We start from the raw sequence: 23,789 nt of genomic DNA, 5'->3' as shown, positions 1-23,789 counted from the left end.
TAGCACATTCGTTTAGATAATATCACCACCTTCAACACCTCTTTGTTCCTTTGTCTGTGACATCTTTTGATTATCTGCTCCTATCACTGCTTGCTTGTCCCTACAACCACCGCCTCCCCCCCTCCGCCCCCCACCAACTTCTCTCCCCCCACTCCCACCTTAAACCAGCTTATATTTCACCCCTCTCCTAACATTACTCAGTTCTGTTGAAGGGACATGAGGACTCGAAACGTCAACTCTTTTCTTCTCCGCCGATGCTGCCAGACCTGCTGAGTTTTTCCAGGTAATTCTGTTTTTGTTTTGGATTTCCAGCATCCGCAGTTTTTTGTTTTTATATATGTTTTAATCCAGGTATTATTACTTTTGTCATTTTGCTTTTTGATTTAGCCCCTAGCTGTTCATATTCCCTCAGCAGAACCTCTTTCTTAGTTCTACCTATGTTGTTGGTTCATACGTGGACCACCACAACTGGATCTATCCCCTCCCATTCAGGTAACACAGCCCTTGGGACTCACACTCTCAGCAGCAGAGAACAGTATCTAACATCCTAGGTATACTTTCTCTTACCACTATTACATTCACAGAACCACAGAATTGTTACGGCACAGGAGGGCCCGATTTGGCTCATTGTGTCTGCACCGGATTCCTTTTAACTCCCTCAACTTGAATGGCCCACTGTACCATGGTGCCGTGGTTAGTTTGCTCATCCTCCCTGCAGTCCCTGCTCTCGTTCACACAAGCTGCAAGAACTTCATACCTGTTGGACAAGTACAAGGGCCAGGGTCCTCTGGTTCTACCTTCTGAGTCCCCATACCTGCCTCACTCACAGTCACACAGACCAAATCTGAAATAGTAAGGGGTATGGCTGCTGCTTGGAATTAAGTGTCCTTGGTAACTTTTTCCCTCCTTGATGCATCTCAGTGTCTGAAGTTCGGACTCCAGATCCATCAACTCTGAGCCAAAGTTCCTCAAGCTGCGGAAACTTACTGCAGATGTGGTTGCTGGTGTCCACCAGCTCCCATATGCTCCAGCTGCAACACATTACCTGTCCTGTCATATCTATTGTATTTTCTTTAGCTAATTAGGGTTTCAAACTTAGAACTATCATTCAACAATTAAATTGTAATTATATTAAGTAGTTTAACTAGTTAAGCTATAAATTTAATATAGTACTTATATCTCCCCAGTACTAACTTAAACTACTGCCCCAGTTGAGAGAAAATAAAGAAACCTTAAAACTCACCAACCAATCATCTACATGCTTCCCTAATTAATGCCATTGGGCTTCAGGTCTCAGGTCTAGCTGTGTTCCTGTTCCCTCTCTTGGATCACTACTTGCTTGTAAAAGACAAGAACAGCACTGCTTCCCTCCCTGCACTGAATTTCCTCACTCACCAATTTCCTGAGTTCTGTGCTCTGTTGAAGATGTACTCCATCGAGCAGGTCACGGATTTGGGAGGTTCTAGCGAAGGAGGCTTGGTGAGTTGCTGCAGTGCATCTTGTAGATGATATACACTGATGACACTTTGCTCTGGTGCAGGCGGGAATAAATGTTTAAGGTGGTGGATGGAGTGTCAATCAAGTGGGCTAATTTATCCTGAATGGCGTTGAGCTTCTTGAGTGCTGGAGCTGCACTCATCCAGGCATGGAGAGCATTCAATCACATTCCTGATTTATGCCTTGTAGATAATGGTTTTGGGGAGTCAGGAGGTAAGATCTTTCTAAGTTGCACACCAGTCCATCAAGTGCTGCTCATTTGGTTATTCACACTGTTCACATGGTATGTGGAGAGAATAATGCTGCTCCACCAATTGGTTCCTCATGAAGCTGAGAGGCGAAGCTTGGTTGGATTTCCATTGGTGCCTGATCCCACAGGATGTCGGGGTATTAGGTGTATTTTGGGGGGGGGGTGGTCAGGGTATTAGGGATGTCAGGGTATTTTGGGGGGGGTGTAGGGACATTAGAGGCGTCGGGGTATTTTGAGGGGGAGGCGTCGGGGTATTTTGAGGGGGAGGCGTCGGGGTATTATGGGTTTTATTTAATTCGGGGGTGGGTTAAGTCCATTTTTAAAAATGAGCAACTTTCCCGTTGAGTTTTTCCCGCTCACCCTTTCACCTGAGCAGGAACCAATCAGGAGCGAACATCTGGCACCAGTACCGGAGCCAATCAGCAGGAGGTGATGATGTCACCACGCCACGGTGCTTGCGCGCGCAGCCTGCCGGTCGAAAGGGGCGGGACCTCCCAGCGCGCGCAGGCCCCTATCGCCCGGAGGCGCTTGAGGTAAAACCGGGAGCCGGAGCGGGACCGGGATCATGGTGCTCGAAAGCCTCGCCAGGATCATTAAAATCCAGCTCCCTGCCTACCTGAAGCGAATTCCCATTCCCGAGACTCTGGGTGGCTTCACCCGGCTGACAGGTGAGGGCCTCGGAGCGAAGGAGGGCGGATTCCCCCCGGGGAGGGAAGAGTGATACCTGGGAGTGCGGGAGGGGGGCCAGGAGCCCGAGACTCGGGGAGGGAGACCGGAGCCGGGAGTTCCCGGGAACTAGGGGCAGTGGCCAAGACGTTGTAGGGGCGGGGCTCTGGGTGGGGAGGGGGCGGGGCTCTGGGTGGGGAGGGGGCGGGGCTCTGGGTGGGGAGGGGGCGGGGCTCTGGGTGGGGAGGGGGCGGGGCTCTGGGTGGGGAGGGGGCGGGGCTCTGGGTGGGGAGGGGGCGGGGCTCTGGGTGGGGAGGGGGCGGGGCTCTGGGTGGGGAGGGGGCGGGGCTCTGGGTGGGGAGGGGGCGGGGCTCTGGGTGGGGAGGGGGCGGGGCTCTGGGTGGGGAGGGGGCGGGGCTCTGGGTGGGGAGGGGGCGGGGCTCTGGGTGGGGAGGGGGCGGGGCTCTGGGTGGGGAGGGGGCGGGGCTCTGGGTGGGGAGGGGGCGGGGCTCTGGGTGGGGAGGGGGCGGGGCTCTGGGTGGGGAGGGGGCGGGGCTCTGGGTGGTTTGGTTTGGGGTGGGGGGCGGGGCTCTGGGTGGTTTGGTTTGGGGTGGGGGGCGGGGCTCTGGGTGGTTTGGTTTGGGGTGGGGGGCGGGGCTCTGGGTGGTTTGGTTTGGGGTGGGGGGCGGGGCTCTGGGTGGTTTGGTTTGGGGTGGGGAGCGGGGCTCTGGGTGGTTTGGTTTGGGGTGGGGGGCGGGGCTCTGGGTGGTTTGGTTTGGGGTGGGGGGCGGGGCTCTGGGTGGTTTGGTTTGGGGTGGGGGGCGGGGCTCTGGGTGGTTTGGTTTGGGGAGGGAGGGGCGGGGCTCTGGGTGGTTTGGTTTGGGGAGGGAGGGGCGGGGCTCTGGGTGGTTTGGTTTGGGGAGGGAGGGGCGGGGCTCTGGGTGGTTTGGTTTGGGGAGGGAGGGGCGGGGCTCTGGGTGGGGGAGGGAGGGGCGGGGCTCTGGGTGGGGGAGGGAGGGGCGGGGCTCTGGGTGGGGGAGGGAGGGGCGGGGCTCTGGGTGGGGGAGGGAGGGGCGGGGCTCTGGGTGGGGGAGGGAGGGGCGGGGCTCTGGGTGGGGGAGGGAGGGGCGGGGCTCTGGGTGGGGGAGGGAGGGGCGGGGCTCTGGGTGGGGAGGGGCAGGGCTCTGGGTGGGGAGGGGCAGGGCTCTGGGTGGGGAGGGGCAGGGCTCTGGGTGGGGAGGGGGCGGGGCTCTGGGTGGGGGAGGGAGGGGCGGGGCTCAGGGAGGGGTGGGGGGCGGGGCTCGGAGGTGGGGGAGGGAGGGGTGGGGGGCGGGGCTCGGAGGTGGGGGAGGGAGGGGTGGGGGGCGGGGCTCGGGGGTGGGGGAGGGAGGGGCGGGGCTCGGGGGTGGGGGAGGGAGGGGCGGGGCTCGGGGGTGGGGGAGGGAGGGGCGGGGCTCGGGGGTGGGGGAGGGAGGGGCTCGGGGGGTGGGGAGGGAGGGGCGGGGCTCGGGGTGGGGGAGGGAGGGGTGGGGGGCGGGGCTCGGGGGTGGGGGAGGGAGGGGTGGGGGGCGGGGCTCGGGGGTGGGGGGGGCTCGGAGGTGGGGGGGTGGGGCTCGGAGGTGGGGGTGGGGGGCGGGGCTCGGGGGTGGGGGAGGGAGGGGTGGGGGGCGGGGCTCAGAGGTGGGGGAGGGGTGGGGGGCGGGGCTCAGAGGTGGGGGAGGGAGGGGTGGGGGAGGGAGAGGTGGGGGCGGGGCTCGGAGGTGGGGGAGGGAGAGGTGGGGCTCTGGGTGCAGGGGGAGGGAGAGGTGGGTCTCTGGGTGGGTGGGTGCGGGGGGGGGAGGGAGAGGTGGGTCTCTGGGTGGGTGGGTGCGGGGGGGGGAGGGAGAGGTGGGTTTCTGAGTTGGAGGTGGGGGCAGGGAGGGGTGGGGGTGTGGGGCTCTGGGTTGGGGGGTTGGGGGCTGGGCTGCCATTGGTGTGATTAAAAAGAAGAGAAGCTGCATTGGTCAGAATGGGTGGAATCTCCAAGCAGTTCACAGTCAATGAAATATTTTTGAAGTGTGGCCACTGTTAGAATTTAGAAATGGGTGGGTCTAAACTTCAGAATAAAGGCTGCAAATATTCAATTAATCAGGCAGTATCTGCAGAGAGTGAGAAACAGAGCAGTCCATGTGGTGTAGGTACACCTATAGTACTGTTGGGGAGGGAGTTACAGGATTTTGACCCAGTTCCAAGTCAGGATGGTGATCAGCTTGGAGGGGAACTTGCAGGTGGTGGTGTTCCCATATATCTGCTTCCCTTATCCTTCTAGGTGGTGTCTCACAGGAGAGAGAATATGATAAGTTGCGATGGAGTTTGAAATCACTGAGAATGGGTGATTTTTTTGCTGTGGATGGAAAGCAATGAAGAAATCTCTATTGTACATAAATGATATAAAACAATGATTTTGAAAGAGAGGTGAGTGGTGGAGGAGAAAGAAAGTGCCAGAAGAGTCGGGGGTCAAGACAAGGGGTGATCTGGTGATAAGCGCCACATCATTACAGTGGTCTTATCAGGGTAGGTGGTGGTAGATGTAGGAGCACCTGCTCAATCTCCAACTTCCATTTATGAACATAATCTGTGAAGTCTTTGAACATTGCAAAATTATGCATTTTTCAGTTTGTATGGTTATGGAGAAGGACTGAAGTGGTGGTTGTTTTCATTTTGCATTGCACACTTGCCTAGCTTATTACAATAACTATCATTACTACTTTCAAGAAGTGTGATGACCGGCTCTGCACACATCACAAAGTTCTTTAGATCTGTGCACAACTCTTGAGGCCGAGAGGGTGTGCCTGGCAGCAGGGCTGGCTGGCTCCCTGGGTGTCAGGGAGTGACTGTGGCTCAGCATGTGGCAGGGTGGACTAAATTACTTGGCATGGAATCATCACTGTCCTTTGGAAATCAAAATCTGGGTCCAGTTCAACAGAAAATCAATAGAATTTTTTAAGGGAGAATTGTCTAGATACTTGAGGGGTGGGCACTTGACGTAATCAATAGAGGGCAGAATTATTTCGTAATTAAATAATCAAGTCAGAGGGAGTACAGCTGCAATAAACTTCAAGGGAGTAAGGCAAGGCTGGATGGCCTCTAATGCCAGGAGTATTACAGGTAAAACGGATGAGTTAAGGGTGAGGACTGACACGTGGAATTGTGATATAGTAGCCATCACTGAGACATGGTTGAGGGAAGGGCAGAATTGGCAGCTCAATATTCCAGGATATAGAATCTTCGGGCGAGACAGGGGACGGGGTAAAAGAGGAGGAAGCGTTGCATTATTAGTTAAGGAGTCCGTTACTGCAGTAAGGAGAGATGATATCTTGGAGGGGGCATCGAATGAAGCTTTGTTGGTAGAGCTTAGGAATAAAAAAGGGTCAACCACATTATTAGGTATTTATTATAGACCCCCAGATAGTCAGCGGGAAACTGAGGAGCAAATATGTGCGCAATTTGCGGAGGTGCGTAAAAACAATAACAATAGGGTAATTATATTAGGTGATTTCAACTTTCCCAACATTAATTGGGATAGACATAGTGTTAAGGACTTGGATGGAGTGGATTTCTTGAAATGTGTACAGGAGAACTTTTTAGGTCAATATATAGAGGGTCCAACAAGGGACGGTGCAGTGCTGGACCTAATTCTGGGGAATGAAGCCGGACAGGTAGCTGAGGTGGTGGTGGGCGAGCATTTTAGCGATAGCGACCACAGCATGGTACAGTTTAAGTTTATCATGGACAGAGAAATCAACAAGTTGCAAAAAAAATGTTTTGGATTGGGGGAGAGTGGATCTTTGTAAAATAAGGCAGGATCTGGCCAAGTTAGACTGGGAACAGTTACTTGTGGGGAAATCTACAGAGGAGCAGTGGGGGGTGTTCAAAAAGGAAATGGGGAGGGTACAGGCTCAACATGTTCCCTCTAGGGTGATAGGAAGGAGTAACAAGCCCAGAGAACCATGGATGAACAGAGATATTCAGGTTACGATGAGAAAGAAAAGAGAGGCTTTTCGCAGGTACAAGGGAAGCAAATCAGCGGAGGCATTAGCGGAGTACAGAAAGTGCAGGGTGGAGCTTAAGAAAGCAATTAGGAGAGCAAAGAGGGGATATGAGAAAGCTCTGGCTGGTAAAAGTAGGGAAAATCCCAAGATATTCTATAAGTATATCAATGGGAAGAGGATAACCAGGGAAAGAGTAGGGCCCATAAGGGACCAAGGGGGCAATCTATGGGTGGAGCCAGAGGACATCGCTAGAGTGTTGAATGAATACTTCACGTCCATCTTCACCCAAGAGAATGAGGATGAAGGTATCGAACTCGGGGAGAGAGACTGCGAGGTTCTTAAGCAAATTGATATAGGGAGTGACAAGGTAGTGGAGGTGTTGGAAGGCTTAAAAATGGACAAATCTCCAGGCCCGGATGATTTGTGTCCCAGACTGCTGAGGGAGGAGATCGCAGGGGCTCTAACCTGAATTTTTAATTCCTCTCTAGCGACGGGGGAGGTGCCAGAGGACTGGAGAACAGCTAATGTGGTTCCGCTATTTAAGAAGGGTTATAGAGATAAGCCAGGGAACTACAGGCCTGTGAGTCTCACGTCAGTGGTAGGGAAACTATTGGAGAAATTTCTGAAGGAGAGTATCTATCTCCACTTGGAGAGGCAAGGTTTGATCAGGGATAGTCAGCATGGCATTGTCAGAGGGAGGTCATGCCTAACAAATTTGATTGAATTTTTTGAGGAGGTGACCAGGTGTGTAGATGAGGGTAGTGTAGTTGATGTAGTTTATATGGATTTCAGCAAAGCCTCTGACAAGGTCCCACATGGGAGACTTATAAAGAAGGCAAAGGCACATGAGATACAGGGTAATTTGATAAGGTGGATTCAAAATTGGCTTAGTTGTAGGAGGCAGAGGGTGATGACAGAAGGATGATTTAGTGGATGGAAGCCAGTGTCTAGTGGCGTACCACAGAGGTCTGGGCTGGGTCCCCTATTATTTGCCATTTATAGAAACGACATAGATGACTATGTAGAGGGTAGGATTAGTAAGTTTGCAGATGACTCAAAGATTGGCTGGGTGGTTAACAGTGAAGTTGAGTGTCTTGAGCTACAGGAAGATATAGACGGGATGGTCAAATGGGCAGATAAGTGGCAGATGGAATTTAACCCCCTGAGAAGTGTGAAGTGATACACTGGAAGGAGTAATTTGACAAGGAAGTATTCAATGAATGGCATGGCCCTAGGAAGTTCTGAGGAACAAAAGGACCTTGGCATGTGTGTCCATAAATCTCTGAAGGCAGAGGGGCATGTTAGTGGGGTGGTGAAAAAGTCATATGGGACACTTGCTTTTATTAATCGAGGCATAGATTACAAAAGTAGGGAGGTCATGTTGGAGTTGTACAGAATCTTGGTGAGGCCACAGCTGGAGTACTGTGTGCAGTTCTGGTCGCCACATTATAGGAAGGATGTGATTGCACCGGATGGGGTGCAGAGGAGATTCACCAGGATGTTGCCTGGGATGAAACATTTAAGTTATGAAGAGAGGTTGGATAGACTTGGGTTGTTTTCGTTGGAGCAGAGAAGACTGAGGGACAACCTGATTGAGGTGTACAGGATTATGAGGGGCATGGACAGGGTGGATAGGGAGCAGCTGTTCCCCTTAGTTGAAGGGTCAGTCACAAGGGGGCATAAGTTCAAGGTGAGGGGCAGGAGGTTTAGGAGGGATGTGAGGAAAAACCTTTTTACCCATTGGGTGGTGATGGTCTGGAATGCACTGCCTGGGAGGGTGGTGGAGGCGGGTTGCCTCACATCCTTTAAAAAAGTACCTGGATGAGCTCTTGCACGTCATAACATTCAAGGCTATGGGCCAAGTGCTGGTAAATGGGATTAGGTAGGTAGGTCAGGCATTTCTCACGTGTTGGTACAGATTCGATGGGCCGAAGGGCCTCTTCTGCTCTGTGATAAACAGGATGAATAGGCAGTTCATACATTACAACAATCATCACTCTCTTAAAAATACTTGATTGGCTTAATGTGCTTTGGGACATTCTGTGGTCATGAAAGGTGCTATAGAAATGCAAGTCTTTTTCTTTTCATCATCTGAGTGATTGAAGGCTCATAAACCAGAGGGCACAGATTTGAAGTTTTTTAATCTGATTGCTATACTTTGCTCTGTAATTATGCATATTGATAAGCTTTGCTACAGATTGTTGATCTACAAGTACCAAGTTTTCAATTAAAATTAAAACCTGTATGAACACCAGTTCTCTGTTTTGAAATTATATTCATTGTACATTGCAAACTTTTAAAATTACCAACTGAGTCTGAGCTAAAGTTCACAATGATCCACAAAAGTTGAGCTAAAGTTCACAATGATCCACAAAAGTTGAGCTAAAGTTCACAATGATCCACAAAAGTGCAAATGTTGAAAGACCTAGCATAAATTTAATGGGCTGAATGGCCTCCTTCTGAGCTGTGTTGTTCTATGACTGGAACCTGTGCAATAAATTTTCTGTTAAACTAGTGTGTGGAGGAAATATAGAAGTGTCAGCAGCTTTGTGAATATATTGTGGTTTTTTGTCATGAACCATTTCTACATTTTTTGCCAACTAAAATCATAGTGTTGGGTGGAAATGCATTGTTTTGTGTTGATGGCATAATGCAGTGTCTTTTTCTTAAATTGAAAACACAATTGGGAATATTTTAATTTCCATAGAGTTCTGGTTGTAATTTCCATCACGGTGTATGGCTATAGCTCTCTGTCTGGATAATACAGTTTTAAGATCTATCCTCAATGAAATGTTTACTTTAATGCCTTGAATGTTCACCAAAAACTAATCAGTTCTTCTTTGGGCCATAACCTATCTGTGTGCTAAGTTTTGTTGAGATCCGAATCTTCTGAGGAGTGGTAATCACCATCTGATTGCTGCTCCATTCTTATTTTTCTGTGCCACCATGGAGCTCCGCAATTCTGGACAGGTCTTCTGATCCCGGTTTCTTCAGGGGAGGCAGTGGGATTGTCACTGGACTAATAATCCAGAGACCCAGGGTAATGATCTGGGGGGCTGGGTTCGAATCCTATCATAGCAGATGGTGAAATTTGAATTAATTAAAAGTCTGATGATGACGATCATGAAACCATTGCCGATTGTCGTAAAAACCCATCTGGTTCACTGATGTCCTTTAGGGAAGGAGATCTGCCGTCCTTACCTAGTCTGGCCTACATGTGACTCCAGACCCCACAGCAAAGTGGTTGGCTCTTAGATGCCCTCTGAACAAGGGCATTTAGGGATGGGCAATAAATGCTGGCCTAGCCAGCGACGCCCACATCCATTCAACGATTAAAAAAGAGAGATGCAGCGTGTACCTTCAGTGGAGCTGCTTCCTCGTAGCACTGGGTCATCAGGGGAAGACAAGCCACACTCCCTTATTACAGCACCAGCTGCTGTATTCTGGTAAATGTTTAAAGGTCGCAGCGGTGTTAGTGTATGTGAGAGCGAGTGGTTGAATGTCTAGGTGTGGTAGGTGAGAGAGGCCAGTTTGCTGGGTGCCAGGTGAGTGGGTGGTTTGGATCAAGGGTGGAGTTGGGCAGGGGGTAGTGTAGGTATGAGTGATGGCGGGGTGGGGGGGTGGGCAGGGTCAGTTGTTTAGTTAGACCTGGGATTTTTCTATCTAACATTTCCTGGGTAATTCTCCAGGTAAGTACTGTGAGCTGTCTGAAGTCTCTGTCTCTTAACTCCAGGTTGGAGATTTTTTTCAGAGTATCCCGGAGAGCTTTACAGGTAATTCCCGCAGGGTCAGCGCATTGGGACTTCCGGGGTCCCGACATACATCTTGCAGGGTACATCCAGTCTCCGTGATCCAGGACTGGAAGATCTGGGCCATTGCTTATAGATTAAGAGGGGGCGAAAACATCACCTCCACCCACCCTCCATGGCAGGATTAATGATGAATTGTTTCACGTGTGATCTCAGTATATTCCTTCTCTTTTCTCTCCTTCCCCATGCCTCCCCAAATTACTGTGTTTATTTTGCAGCATAGCTTTAATATGTGGTACTTAATTAAATAAACAGATATTTGGTAGGTGATAAATTCATGTTTGCCTCTACCTAACAGTGGTGGATTATCATTTTTTTTCTAATTAAATCTCATTCTGTTGTCCACAGTTGCAGAATGGCTGCGATTGCTGCCATTCCTCGGAGTTCTTGCACTGCTTGGGTACCTTGCCATTCGACCTTTCATCCCCCGAAAAAAACAGCAGAAAGACAGTTTGATTAATCTAAAAATTCAGAAGGAAAATCCCAAAGTGGTGAATGAAATCAACATTGAAGATCTCCAGTTCACCAAGGCAGCATACTGCAGGTGTTGGCGATCAAAGACGGTAATGATATTCGGTGTTTTGTGGGCAGTCTAGATAGAAGCATACTTATAACTGTTAGTGATGATAATAAAGCAGACAACCCCTCTTGGACAATTTTCCTTGCATTGAAGGGCTTACAAAGAGAATTGTTTTCAATCCAGTGCCCCTGCCCATGATTGTGAAGAGCAGGATGTGATTTAAAAGTTAATATCAGCAACAATAAACCTGACTAATTTTAGTTATTGTAACTGTTTCAAGAAGCGAATAATTTGAGCAGGGAAAGAAGAATCTACTTGCATGTTAAGTTTAAACAATCAACCGATCCTACGAAAGGAGCAAAGGCAGAATCCAGATTGATTGATACTCAAACAAAGGTCAATGCATTACTCAAGATCGCGGTTTAATTCCAGGATTATTTGCAACCCAATCAAATATGATCACTCGCCACACTGCAGCATCATAGATGGTAGAAACTTAGCATGAGACTACTTATCAAGGATTCAGCTTGCTGAGGTTTGACTGGAAGAATTCTGCATGTTTTTTTGACCTTCTGAGCTCACGATAACACTGTCCTTTGGTCAGGATGTTGGTGGTTGCAGCATGGCCAGATCTTTATATCCTTCACAGTAGCCTATTTTGTGATGAGTTTTAATGGAGCTGAATAGAATTTGTTGAGAAAGTAAATTGTTGGTTTTTATTTTTTCCTTCCCTCCCAAAGATCGGAATTATGCCTGAATACAGTTCCACAGATGGCAGCAAGTGACCATTGTACATAGACAATGGGTATAGGACATTGTTGAACTATGAGACACATCATAATTAGGTTACTTATGCCAACACCTGGTGTTCATGTGCACATTCCAGCATTGGCAAACTGAGGCCTTGTCTGCCTGTTTAAGCGGATGCAAAAGGTCATACTATTTAGCAGGAAATTATTCCCACTGTCCTGGTAAGCATTTCTGTCTAACAACAAGAACAGATTAACTAGCAGTTAATTTTACAGTTTATAGGACCATTGCTGCTGGTTTGTCCACATAAGTAACTACAAAGTAGTTAAAAAAAAAGTTAATTGGTTCTTAATAACTGGGAAGTCCTGGAAACAGAAGTCACTATTATAAATGTAATTTCCTCTTCCCATCTAAAATTTCCTAGATTGACAATGGAAAGACCATAAGCATCCTAACTCTTCTCAATGGTGTATGCTTTGTGCATGTTTTCACTAATGGTGATGAACACAGATCAAAGAGAACATTAATACAAAAGAAAAACATTGCAGATGCTGGAAATCTGAAATAAAAATAGAAAATACTCAGCAGGTCTGGCAGCACCTGGTCGTGAGAGAAACAGAGTTAACATTTCAGATCAATGACCCTTCATCAGAACTGAGGAAAGATAGAAATATAAGACTTTCACACCTCATATGAACACGCCTTTTGTTTCTTTGCTATACCCATTACCACTCCCTTTAGCACCATGAAACCTTGTCATTAATCTCTCTGCCTTCCACCCAATCACAGCTCTTCCCTTCAATAAAAGCAAAATACTGTGGATGTTCTGAAGAGTCATCTGAACTCAAAACATTAACTCTGTTTCTCTCTTTACAGATGCTGCCAGAGCTGCTGTGTTTTTCCAGCATTTTCTGATTTATCAAGGAGAACATTGTAAAGTTGAAACAGTGAGGCCTGCAGTTGGTGCAGAGCCTCTTAGTGAGTGAGTGAGGCTGAGGCAGAACCATACAATTTCAGCCCTTTTTATTTTAAAGCATTTTGAAAAGTAAAACATATTTACATTTTTCTTTAGTCATAAACTATCATTTTGATAATTGATACTGTATCACTTTTGTATTAATCTGATCATAATGAAGATTGTTCTTCAAAGATTCAGTTCCCAGAAAGTGATATTGTATTTCTCAGTTTTGTGATGTGTATATGGGCAGGAATCCCTCTCCAACATTTATATGGTTTAATGTAATCTTGAAACCAGGTTATCTCTAACACTCAGCTCATGAAGACAATATTACAACAGGTGGTAAAATGTTTGTTATGACGGCCAAAACAAATTGTGGGCTTGTACAAAACGCGAATGAAAATTTGACTGGCCTTGTGTTTTTCTTTATAGTTCCCTGTCTGTGACGGGTCTCACAACAAACACAATGAATTGACGGGCGATAATGTGGGTCCATTGATCATTAAGAAGAAAGAAGTATAACATTTTTTATTTTCTTTAATCATGGCATAATGTGTTCATGTGATGTAAAGATCATTTGTAAAGTGCAACCATGAACTTTAACAGTCCAATAAATGTACCTTTACAGTAAAATTTGTACAGAAGTTGTAAAGCTTTACTTGTCACTAACAAATGTCTAATGTAATGTACAGTGATTATAATTGGGGCAGTCTACTCTTTACTATCATGATTAAAAAGACTAAAGCAATTGTTTAAAATTGGGTTGTGCTTTTACTTTACTGAGATGCAAGCTATTTTTGAACATTGTAGTTCCTAGATGTCTTTGCACACAGGTTGTTCACTAAAACAATGTACATTGTTTTATTGTACAAGAAAGTACTGCTGTTTATGAAAGTCTTTCTGCTGGAGTGCAAATAATTTTCAGTTGCTAAGTAAAGAAAACTAACACTGTCATTTTCCATCTAAGTCATGGAGTCACAGAGTCTAGTACAGGTGATTCACTGACACATAGCAACTCTTCAGTGTATTAAAAGTTTTTGTTTCTACATTGGGGGTTATCAACCCTTTTGCTTCTAAGGCCCCTCCTCCCCCCCATGTTAGAAAAATTTCACAGATTCCCTTTAACACAACAGTATTTATTTCTGTATAAAAATGAGACAAAACATTTATTCTTATTTTTCTTAATGTGAAGTTATTGCTGGTGCTGTGCAGCAGTTGTCAAGTCATGGGGATATAAACTGTGTGCTAAGGGACTTCCTCAGCTCCATTTATCAGATCCACATCCAAGCTATGAGGTAGATTTCAGGCAATAAAGGGAACTTGACACTTAGTTACCGGAACCAGTGCTCACTCAGTTGCCCCTCTCCCATTGTGCTCCAGCACTGCAGTGTCCAGCTCTAAATAATCTGTTGATGGCTTTAATTGTCATAGTTCCAAGAAAATATGAGGAGTTTGAATTTTTGCTTTATTTTTCCATGTTAACCTTGTTTGAAATACTTGTCTCAAGTATCTTTAGAATCAATATTGAAGGTAAGGAGCCTCTGGGCTTAGGAGATCTTGCTCCACTTTTGTTTTCTTTTCTGTGGGATATTGAAGTCATGAAAGATTTTTATCACTTGATTTCTATAAATTTCTTTGTTTCGGACAGTTTGCAGTAGAGGCAGGAAGTACCAGGTGTAGCATTGAGAAACAATATAAATGGATGAACCTCAGTGATAGTAGACCCAATCATGTAGGCTGTCAGCTGAAGGAACTCTCCATGGATCGGTTCTCTATCCCTGTGTAATTCAGGGTGAAGAACATTCCAGAACTCTTAAGGTTAATAAACTAGAGACTGAAACTGTTCAATGTGAGCTTTCCAGCTGCGGTTCCTGAGGGAACCACTGGGTGACAGCAACATTCTGGGTTCAATTATTGATATTAAGCGCCAGCTTTAGTTTGAACCTTTAATTGGTCGATCCTTCTTGTGGACTCTGATAGATCCTCAGTGGAGAAACCCTGTTCTACGTAATTGTGGATCTGCTAGCCAGTGGGAGAAACCTTTTGGAATCCCACTGTACCTTTGCTTATCTGAAGAATAAGGACGTTAATGCTAAAAGGTTAGTTAAGGAAAAAGTGGGACCTATCAGAGATGAAGATGGAAACTTGTGCGTAGATGCAGAGGATGTGGGAAGGGTTTTGAATGAATATTTTGTCTCCGTGTTTACAAAGGAAAGGGAGGATGTAGATATAGTAGTCCAGGAGAAACACTGCGAGATATTGGACGGGATAGTCATAAAGAGAGAGGAAGTACTCAAAGGGTCGAAATCCTTGAAAGTTGATAAGTCACCAGGGCCAGATGGATTGTTTCCGAGGCTGCTGAAGGAAGTCAGGGAGGAGATAGCAGATGTTCTGAGGATGATTTTCCAATCTTCACTAGATACAGGGGAGGTACCGGAGGACTGGAGAAATGCAAACGTAGTTCCATTGTTTAAAAAGGGTTCAAAGGAAATGCCAAACAATCATAGGCCAGTTAGTCTTACATCGGTGGTAAGCAAATTAGTAGAATCAATCCTGAGAGATAGGATTAACTGTCATGTGGAAAGGCATGGACTAGTCAGGGATGGTCAGCATGGACTTGTTAAAGGAAGGTCTTGCCTCACAAATTTGATTGAATTTATTGAGGAAGTGACAAGAAGGGTTGATGAAGGTAGTGCAGTGGATGTTGTGTACATGGATTTTAGCAAGGCATTTGACAAGGTCCCACATGGCAGATTTGTTAGGAAAGTAAAAGCCCATGGGATTCAGGGTAATGTGGCAAACTGGATAAAAGGTTGGCTTTGTAACAGGAAACAAAGGATAATGGTCGATGGATGCCCTTGCGAATGGAAAGTTGACTCAAGTGGTGTTCCACAGGGCTCAGTGTTGGGACCTTGCTGTTTCTGTTATATATTCACGATTTGGACGCGAACGCGGGGGGCACGTTTGTGAAATTTGCGGATGAGACAAAGATTGGCCGAGTAGTAGATAGTGTAGAGGATAGCCATAATCTCCAAAACGATATAGATGGGTTGGTGGAGTGGGCGGTAAAGTGGCAGATTGATTTTAACATAGAGAAGTGTGAGGTCAAACAGTTACAGGGATTACAAAATAAATGGGAATATACTAAGAGGGGTACATGAAGTAAGAGATCATGGCGTACAAGTACACAGGTCCCTGTAGGCAGCAGTTCAAGTAGACAAGGTTGTAAAGAACACATATGGAATGCTCTCCATTGGCAGAGGTATAGAATATAAAAGTAAGGATATAATGTTGGAATTGTATAAAACACTGGTGAGGCCACAACTGGAGTATTGTGTGCAGTTCTGGTCACCACATTACAGGAAGGACGTAATAGCTCTGGAGAGAGTGCAGAGGAGGTTTACAAGAATGTTGCCAAGGTTAGATAAGTGTAGCTACGAGGAGAGATTGGATAGGTTGGGGTTATTTTCTTTAGAACAAAGAAAGCTGAGAGGTGACTTGATTGAGGTGTACAAAATTATGAGGGGAATAGATAGACAGGATAAAATTATTTCCCTTGGTGGAGAATTCTAGAACCAGGGGACATAGATTCAAGATAAGTGGCAGAAGGTGTAGGGGGGACATAAGGAAGAACTTTTTTACGCAGAGGGTAGTGGGTGTCTGGAATCCGCTGCCCAAGTTGGAGGTTGAGGCAAAAACTTTAAACTCTTTTAAAAAGTACCTGGATCTGCACCTTAAGTGCTGTAAGCTGCAGGGCTATGGGCCGGGTGCAGGAAGGTGGGATTAGAAAGGGCACCTGGGTGTCCTTGGGCTGGCATGGACAAGATGGGCCGAATGGCCTCCTTCTGTGCTATAACTTTTCTATGGAATACAAGTTGGATACCAGGGAGGTGAGAAAGTGCATGAGATGGAGAGCATTTGGGTGGCATTACCTCTGTATAAGGATTTACTGGACCTGGAGATAATTTTTGCTGAGTAATAGTGCATTTACTGGTTAATTCAGTAGGGAGATGTGGGCCTTTACCTCAATATACACCCTGTAGCAGTGACAGCACTGCTTAGAAGTTCTTTGCACGGGGGGTGATTCGGGGCTGGCACAGGGAAGATGTTGAGGATATAAGACATTTTTCATTAATGGGATGTAGCATTTGTTGCCCATCTCTAAATGCCCTTGAAGGTGTGATGAACCGTTCAGCCACAACAGTCCACGTGAAAGTGCTTGCACGGCGCTGTAAGGTAGGGAGTTCTGGGATCTTGAACCAGTGACAACGTATTTCCGAGTTGCAGTATATATCAATATTTAGACTTAATCCTGTCCCCTAAATTTACGAAGTTTGCAGATGATACAAAAGATTCTATGGCATCATTTGGAGAGCAGGGAGTTCTGGTGTCCAGGGAAACATTCCTTTCTCAATCACCCCATCAAAAACTGGTGATTCATTAATGTTCAGCATGTGTAATGTTTCTATATATAAATTAACTGCCACATTTCTAAAAATAATAGCAACTGCATTTCAAAACTAACCCATTGGTTATAAAATGATTTGAGAGATCCTGAGGATGTGATAAATGCAATCTTTTCCATACACGTGCGTTAGGGCACCTTTACCTGACTCCCATGAAGAATACTGCTTCTCACTCAGAACAAACTGAAGGCATTAAAACTCTTGTTTCTTCCCTGCTACTAATTCCAAAGGAAAATAGATAATCATCCTGTAGGAGGTTATGGTGTTTGACATTTGCTGTTACCATGGCAGTAAGCAAGAATCCACAGTAAACATTATTTGTAATGTTCAGCTAATAGTAAACCCAGATTTGTAAAGGGTAAGTGTCTAGAGTTTGTTACAAAGCTAAAGATACAAAGTGACAGATATCACCATAAACAGCAGGGTAAAGATTTTACTGTCATCTCAACTATGAATCTGAGCTCTCAGCAAGATATAATGCTGTCTAGGAGGCAAAAATATTTTTTTCCCTTGTTAGAATTTGGACAACTGCTTTGAGATCACAGCAGCAGCAGTTATCTGTAAAGTTAATGTTGGAAAGGATCTGGAACCTTTTTCAGGACAAAGAGAAACTCCAAAGACCTGTGGCTACCTCAGGTTGACTGCTGCTCTTATGGGCAGGTGGGGATTATTTCAGCATTCAGTTCATGACCCAGAGTGAAGGGTGCAGGATTATATCCATTGCTGCTTCATTTCATCTTCCTGATTTTTTTCTTTGTGTTTTGGGACCAAAACCACTGCTGTCAATGCTGCTGGTACTCTGGGCTGCACCTTCTTTACTGTCGACAGGCAGGGATGTAACCAACATTGAATATTGCCACAATTTTTAAAGAGGTCCCAAACAAAATTGTGGGCCAATTCCTGAGTGTTCTTGGGTAAAAGCAAAATACTGCGGATGCTGGAAATCTGATATAAAAACAGAAAATGCTGGAAAACTCAGCAGGTCTGACCGCATCTGTGGAGAGAGAAACAGAGATAACAGCATGTAACTTCCGCACTCCCCAGTGTCGGATTTCAGGGGGTCCTCCAAAGATGAGCTGGGGAATCCCTCTGGGAAGTTCCCAGGTAAGGGTTTGCATGGCAATTGCCCAGAAGTGCACACTTCCTCTGGACAGTTTCCTTGCATTGGGAACCATCTGCAAACTTCGGTTGGTTCTGCCAGGGTTATATCAATAGTTACCCAAAAAAAGGTTAGAAGAATTAAAACCTCTTCTAACTTCTGAGTAACTATTGTAAAGACCCAGGCCAACCCAATGGGACTCCCCACCCCCAACCCCAACCCCTCCCCACGGGACTCCCCACACCCCCCCGACACCCCCCACCACCTGACCTCCGACACCCCTGGAATTCTGAATCCCTCCCGCCCCCTCCGGACCTCAGACACCCCCCACGAACCTCCTGGACCTCGGACCCACCCCCGACTATACCCCCAGACCTCCAACCGACCTCCACCCCTGATTCCGGACATCCGCAGACATCGGACTACCTCCCGCCACGACCTTGGACTCTGAACCCCCCATTCTGATTCTAACCCCCCGCGAACTTCTGACCCCCCCCCCCCCCCCCCCCCCCACACCCAACCCAACTTCCGGGCCAGTACTCAGGCTGGTATTGTTAGAGTGGTGGGAGGGTTCCCACTGGGTCTGGGTGAGGTACAGCAGCAGGGAGTTTCTGGAGTTGCAGCCCATCACCACAGTGCACATAGTCATGGAAGTAAAACTGCTAACTTCCCTCAACATCTTGGTCTCAGGCTTGCTCTGGACTGCAGCAGATGACATTGTGAACATTGGTCAGTTTGCAATCCACAGAGCAGGTTACAGGTGTACCCTTTGCCAAAGCTAGTATCATCAAGTTTTCCATGGATATCCATAATCAACGGGATTATTGCTGTGGGATTCTCTGAGATAACAGGCTTTCCATTGGTGCAGGGTGCATACTGCACTCACATTGTCCAGCGGACTGAGACATAAATCCCTAAATGTCTAATCAATTGCCAGGGCTACCTCTTGTTTAACTTGAAGCTGATCTGAACTGTCTCCCAGCATAGCATGCAGTCCTGTTCTCAATGCACTGACCTACTGCCATGAAGGATTCATCCTTCATTAGTTTGATTATCATGCCGGTTTAGCCTTGTTGGCTCCCTGGCTCTAGAGTAGACATTAGTTATGCCGTGGTAAAGGAGCTGGGATGTTGTCATCTTAACAGGGGGAAAACCTGTGATGTTTCCTTTGGCGAAGTCTTTGGCCTCTTACACTGTCATGAAGAATCTCAATGGAAGCTCGAGGAGCAACGCTTCATCTTTCAACTAGGCACCTTACAGCCTCTGGACTTAACATTGAGTTCAACAATTTCAGAACATAATCACCTGGCCCATTTTTTCAGCTTAAAATCTGTAACATCTCTAACTTTTTCCAGTTCTGATGAAAGAGTTAACGTTTCACGTTGATAACCAGTTTCTCTTTTCACAGATGCTGCCTGACCTGCTGAGTATTTCCGGCATTATCTGTTTTTGTATCACTCTGATCTGTGGGAGAGCTGTGGAGCTCAGAGCCTGCATAACACTAGTAATGAGCATACCTAAGAAGTGATAAAGCTGAAGGTTTCTGCATGGAGGGCCTAGCTTCAGAGTCCATTAAGCTGAACTTCATGCTTGACTTAACATTGTCAATGCCCTTTAAGAACAGTAGGCCATTCAAGCCTGTTACATCGGAACAAGAGGAGGCCATTTAGCCCCTTGAGCATGTTATACAGGTTTAGGAATAGGCTATTCAGCCTTTCAAGTCTATTTCATAGGATCAGGAGCATGCTATTTGGTTCCTGTTCAGTCATTCAGAACCTGTTCCACCATCTTTCAATTAGATCTCAGCTGATCTGTACCTCAACTCCATTTTCCCACCTTTGTTCCAATCTCTTGATACCCCAGCGAAAATCTATTTCAGTCTTCAAAATTTCAATTAGGGCAGACAGTGGTGGAGTGGTTATGCCACTGGACTACTAATCCAGAGGCCTAAGTAAATGCCCTGGGGACATGGGTTCAAATCCCACCATGGCAATTCAATTAATAAATCTGGAATATAGAGCTGATCTCAGTAATGGTAGTCATGACAGCTATCAACAATTATTGTAAAAACCTATCTGGTTCACCAATGCTCTTGAGGGAAGGAAATTTGCCATTCCTACCTGGTCTGGCCTACATGTGACTCCAGCCAATGTGGTTGGCTCCTAACTGGCCTCTGAAGTGACCCAGCAAGCCATTCAGTTCAAGGACATTAGGGGTTGTTTTTATTCATTCTCAGGACTTGGACATCACTGGCTAGGCCAGCATTTATTGTCCATCCCTAATTGCTCTTGAGAAGGTGGTGGTGAGCTGTCTTCTTGAACCGCTGCAGTCCATGTGGTGTAGGTACATCCACAGTGCTGTTAGGGAGTTCCAGGACTTCGACTCAGCGACAGTGAAGGAATGGCGGTATATTTCCAAGTCAGGATGCTGTGTGACTTGGCAGGTAACTTGGTGTGGTATCCTCATGCATCTCCTGCCCTTGTCCTTCTAGGTGGTAGAGGTTGTGGGTTTGGAGGTGCTGTCAAAGGAACCTTGGTGAGTTGGTGCACTGCATCTTGTATATGGTACACACAGCTGCCACTGTGCGTTGGTGGTGGAGAGACTGTATGCTTAAGGTGGTGGATAGGGTGCCAATCAAGCGGGCCGCTTTGTCCTGGATGGTGTCAAGCTTCTTGAGTTTTTGGAGCCGCACTCATCCAGGCAAGAGGGGAGTACTCAATCACACTCCTGACTTGTGCCTTGTAGATGGTGGACAGGCTTTGGGGAGTCACGAAGTGAGTTACTCTCTGCAGAATTCCCAGCCTTTAACCTGCTCTTGTAGCCACAGTATTTATATAGCTGGTCTAGTTCAGTTTCTGGGTAATGGTAACCTCAGGATGTTGATAGTGGGGAATTCAGTGATGGTAGTGCTGTTGAATGTCAAGGGGAGATGGTTAGATTCTTTCTTGTTGGAAATAGTCATTGCCTGGCAGTTGTGTGGCGCGAATGTTACTTGCCACTTATCAACCCAAGCATGAATATTGTCCAGGTCTTGCTGCATTTGGACACAGACTGCTTCAGTATCTGAGAAGTTGCAAATGGTGTTGAATGTAGTGCAGTCATTGCGAACACCCCCACTTCTGATCTTATGACAGAGGGAAGGTCATTGATGAAGCAGCTGAAGATGGTTGGGCTGAGGACACTACCCTGGGGAACTCCTGCAGTGATGTCCTGGAGCTGAGATGACCCACCTCCAACAACCACAACCATCTTCATTTGTGCTAGGTCTGACTCCAACCAGTGGAGAGTTTTCCCTCTGATTTCCATTGCTTTCAATTTTGCTAGGGCTCCTTGATGCCACACTCTGTCAAATGAGGCCTTGATGTCAAGGGCAGTCACTCTCACCTCACCTCTGGAGTTCAGCTCTTTTGTCCATGTTTGAACCAAGGCTGTAATGAGATCAGGAGCTGAGTGGCTCTGCTAAAACCCAAAATAAGTGTCAGTGAGCAGTTATTACTGAGCAAGTGCTGCTTGAAAGCACTGTCGACGACACATTCCATTGCTTTACTGATGATGGGGAGTAGACTGATGGGGTGGTAACTGGCCAGGTTGGATTTGTCCTGCTTTTTGTGTACAGGACATACCTGGGCAATTTTCCACATAGCCAAGTAAATGCCAGTGTTATAGCTGTACTGGAACAGCTTGGCTAGGGTTTGGCTAGTTCTGCAGCATAATTCTTCAGTACTAATGTTAGAAGATTGTCAGGGCCCATAGTCTTTACAGTATCCAGTTCCTTCAGCCATTTGTGAAGGCAGCAGTTCAACTAGACAAGGTTGTAAAGAAGGCATATGGAATGCTCTCCTTCATTGGCAGAGGTATAGAATATAAAAGTAAGGACACAATGTTGGAATTGTATAAAACACTGATTGAGGCCACAACTGGAGTATTGTGTGCAGTTCTGGTCACCACATTACAGGAAGGATGTAATAGCTCCGGAGAGTGCAGAGGAGGTTTACAAGAATGTTGCCAGGGTTAGAAAAGTGTAGCTACGAGGAGAGATTGGATAGGTTGGGGTTATTTTCTTTAGAACAAAGAAGGCTGAGGGGTGACTTGATTGAGGTGTACAAAATTATGAGGGGAATAGATAGAGTGGACAGGATAAAATTGTTTCCCTAGGTGGAGAATTCTAGAACCAGGGGACATAGATTCAAGATAAGTGGCAGAAGGTGTAGGGAGGACATGAGGGAGAACTTTTTTATGCAGAGGGCAGTGGGTGTCTGGAATTCGCTGCCCAAGTTGGTGGTAGAAGCAGAAACTCTAAACTCTTTTAAAAAGTACCTGGATCTGCACCTTAAGTGCTGTAAGCTGCAGGGCTATGGGCCGGGTGCAGGAAGGTGGGATTAGAAAGGGCACCTGGGTGTCCTCGGGCTGGCATGGACAAGATGGGCTGAATGGCCTCCTTCTGTGCTGTAACTTTTCTATGGTTCTATTTCTTAAAATCACGTGGAGTGAATCGAATTGGGTGAAGATTAGCACCTGTAATACTGGGGACCTCTGGAGGAGGCCAAGGTGGATCATCCACTCAGTACTCTGGGTGAAAATTGTTGCAAATGCTTCAGCCTTATCTTTTGCACTGCTGTGCTGGGCTCCTCCATCATTGAGGATAGGGATATTTGCAAAGCCTCCTCCTCCAGTTATTTGTTTAATTGTCCACCACCATTCATGAATGGATGCGGCAAGACTGCAAAGCTTAGATCCGATCCATTGGTTGTGGGATCACTTAACTCTATCACATGCTGTTTGGCATGCAAGTAGTCCTGTCTTGTAGCTTCACCAGGTTGACACCTCATTTTTAGGTACGCCTGATGCTGCTCCTGGCATGCCCTCCTGCACTCTTCTTTGAACCAAGCTGATCCCCTGGTTTAATGATAATGGTAGAGTGGGGGATATGCTAGGCCATGAGGTTACAGATTGTGGTTGTATTAAATTCTGCTGCTGCCGATGGTCCACAGCGCTTCATGAATGCCCAGTTTTGAGTTGCTAGCACTGTTCAAAATCTACCCCATTTAACACGGTGTAAGTGCCACACAACATGATGGATGGGATCCTCAAAGTGAAGACTGGACTTCGTCTCTACAAAGTGTTGAAATCAGATCTCTCAAGACTGAATTTATCACACCCTCATCCTCTAAAGGCCATCGCTGCAGAAAGACTCTGTTTGTCCTTTGTTTGTCTTTGTGTGTGTGTGTGCTGGGAGAATTCTTTAGGGAGGGATAGATAGTTGTATTTCTCAATTACAACTGTGTGTTAACCAGTACTTGCAACTTGTTAAAAATAAGTTTTGATTGATAATAAACAATCGTTCTGAGTATATTGAAAGAAGCCTGGTTGAAGACTCTTTTATTCTGGGCACCAGTGGGGCAAATAGACGATTGGCTATTTTAGTGAGAAAATTAAACTTTTAAATTAATGATATGGCCTGTGGAGCAGTGGGGCTGGATCATACGTGCACTCCTCCCGTCCCAGTCATAACAAAGGACTGTGTGGTGGTCATTCCTACCGATACTGTCATGGATAGATGAATCTACGTCAGGTAGGCTGGGTGGGGGAATGCGGTCAAGTAGGGTTTTCCCTCTTGTTGGTTTCTTACCTGCTGCCTCTATGTCCTTTAGGATTCAGCCAGCTCAGTCAGCAGTGGTGCTACTGAGCTACTCATGGTGATGAACATTGAAGTCCCCCGCCCAGAGTAATTCTATGCCCTTAG

General features: G+C 46.6%; 1 protein-coding gene across 1 annotated transcript; it reads left to right on the top strand.

The window, feature by feature from the left end:
* The first annotated feature begins 2,208 nt into the window (after positions 1-2,208).
* On the top strand, positions 2,209-13,242 carry cisd2 (CDGSH iron sulfur domain 2). The gene is made up of 3 exons (XM_078563007.1): positions 2,209-2,415; positions 10,602-10,816; positions 12,914-13,242. The coding sequence occupies exons 1-3, from the start codon at positions 2,313-2,315 to the stop codon at positions 13,001-13,003; spliced, it is 408 nt and encodes a 135-aa protein (XP_078419133.1). The 5' UTR covers positions 2,209-2,312; the 3' UTR covers positions 13,004-13,242.
* Positions 13,243-23,789: the final 10,547 nt, after the last annotated feature.

Source organism: Cetorhinus maximus, chromosome 1 (assembly GCF_964194155.1).
Source record: "Cetorhinus maximus chromosome 1, sCetMax3.hap1.1, whole genome shotgun sequence".
Lineage (NCBI taxonomy): Eukaryota > Metazoa > Chordata > Chondrichthyes > Lamniformes > Cetorhinidae > Cetorhinus > Cetorhinus maximus.
Note: the sequence above shows the minus strand (reverse complement) of the source record. Positions and strands in the feature narration are given on the sequence as shown.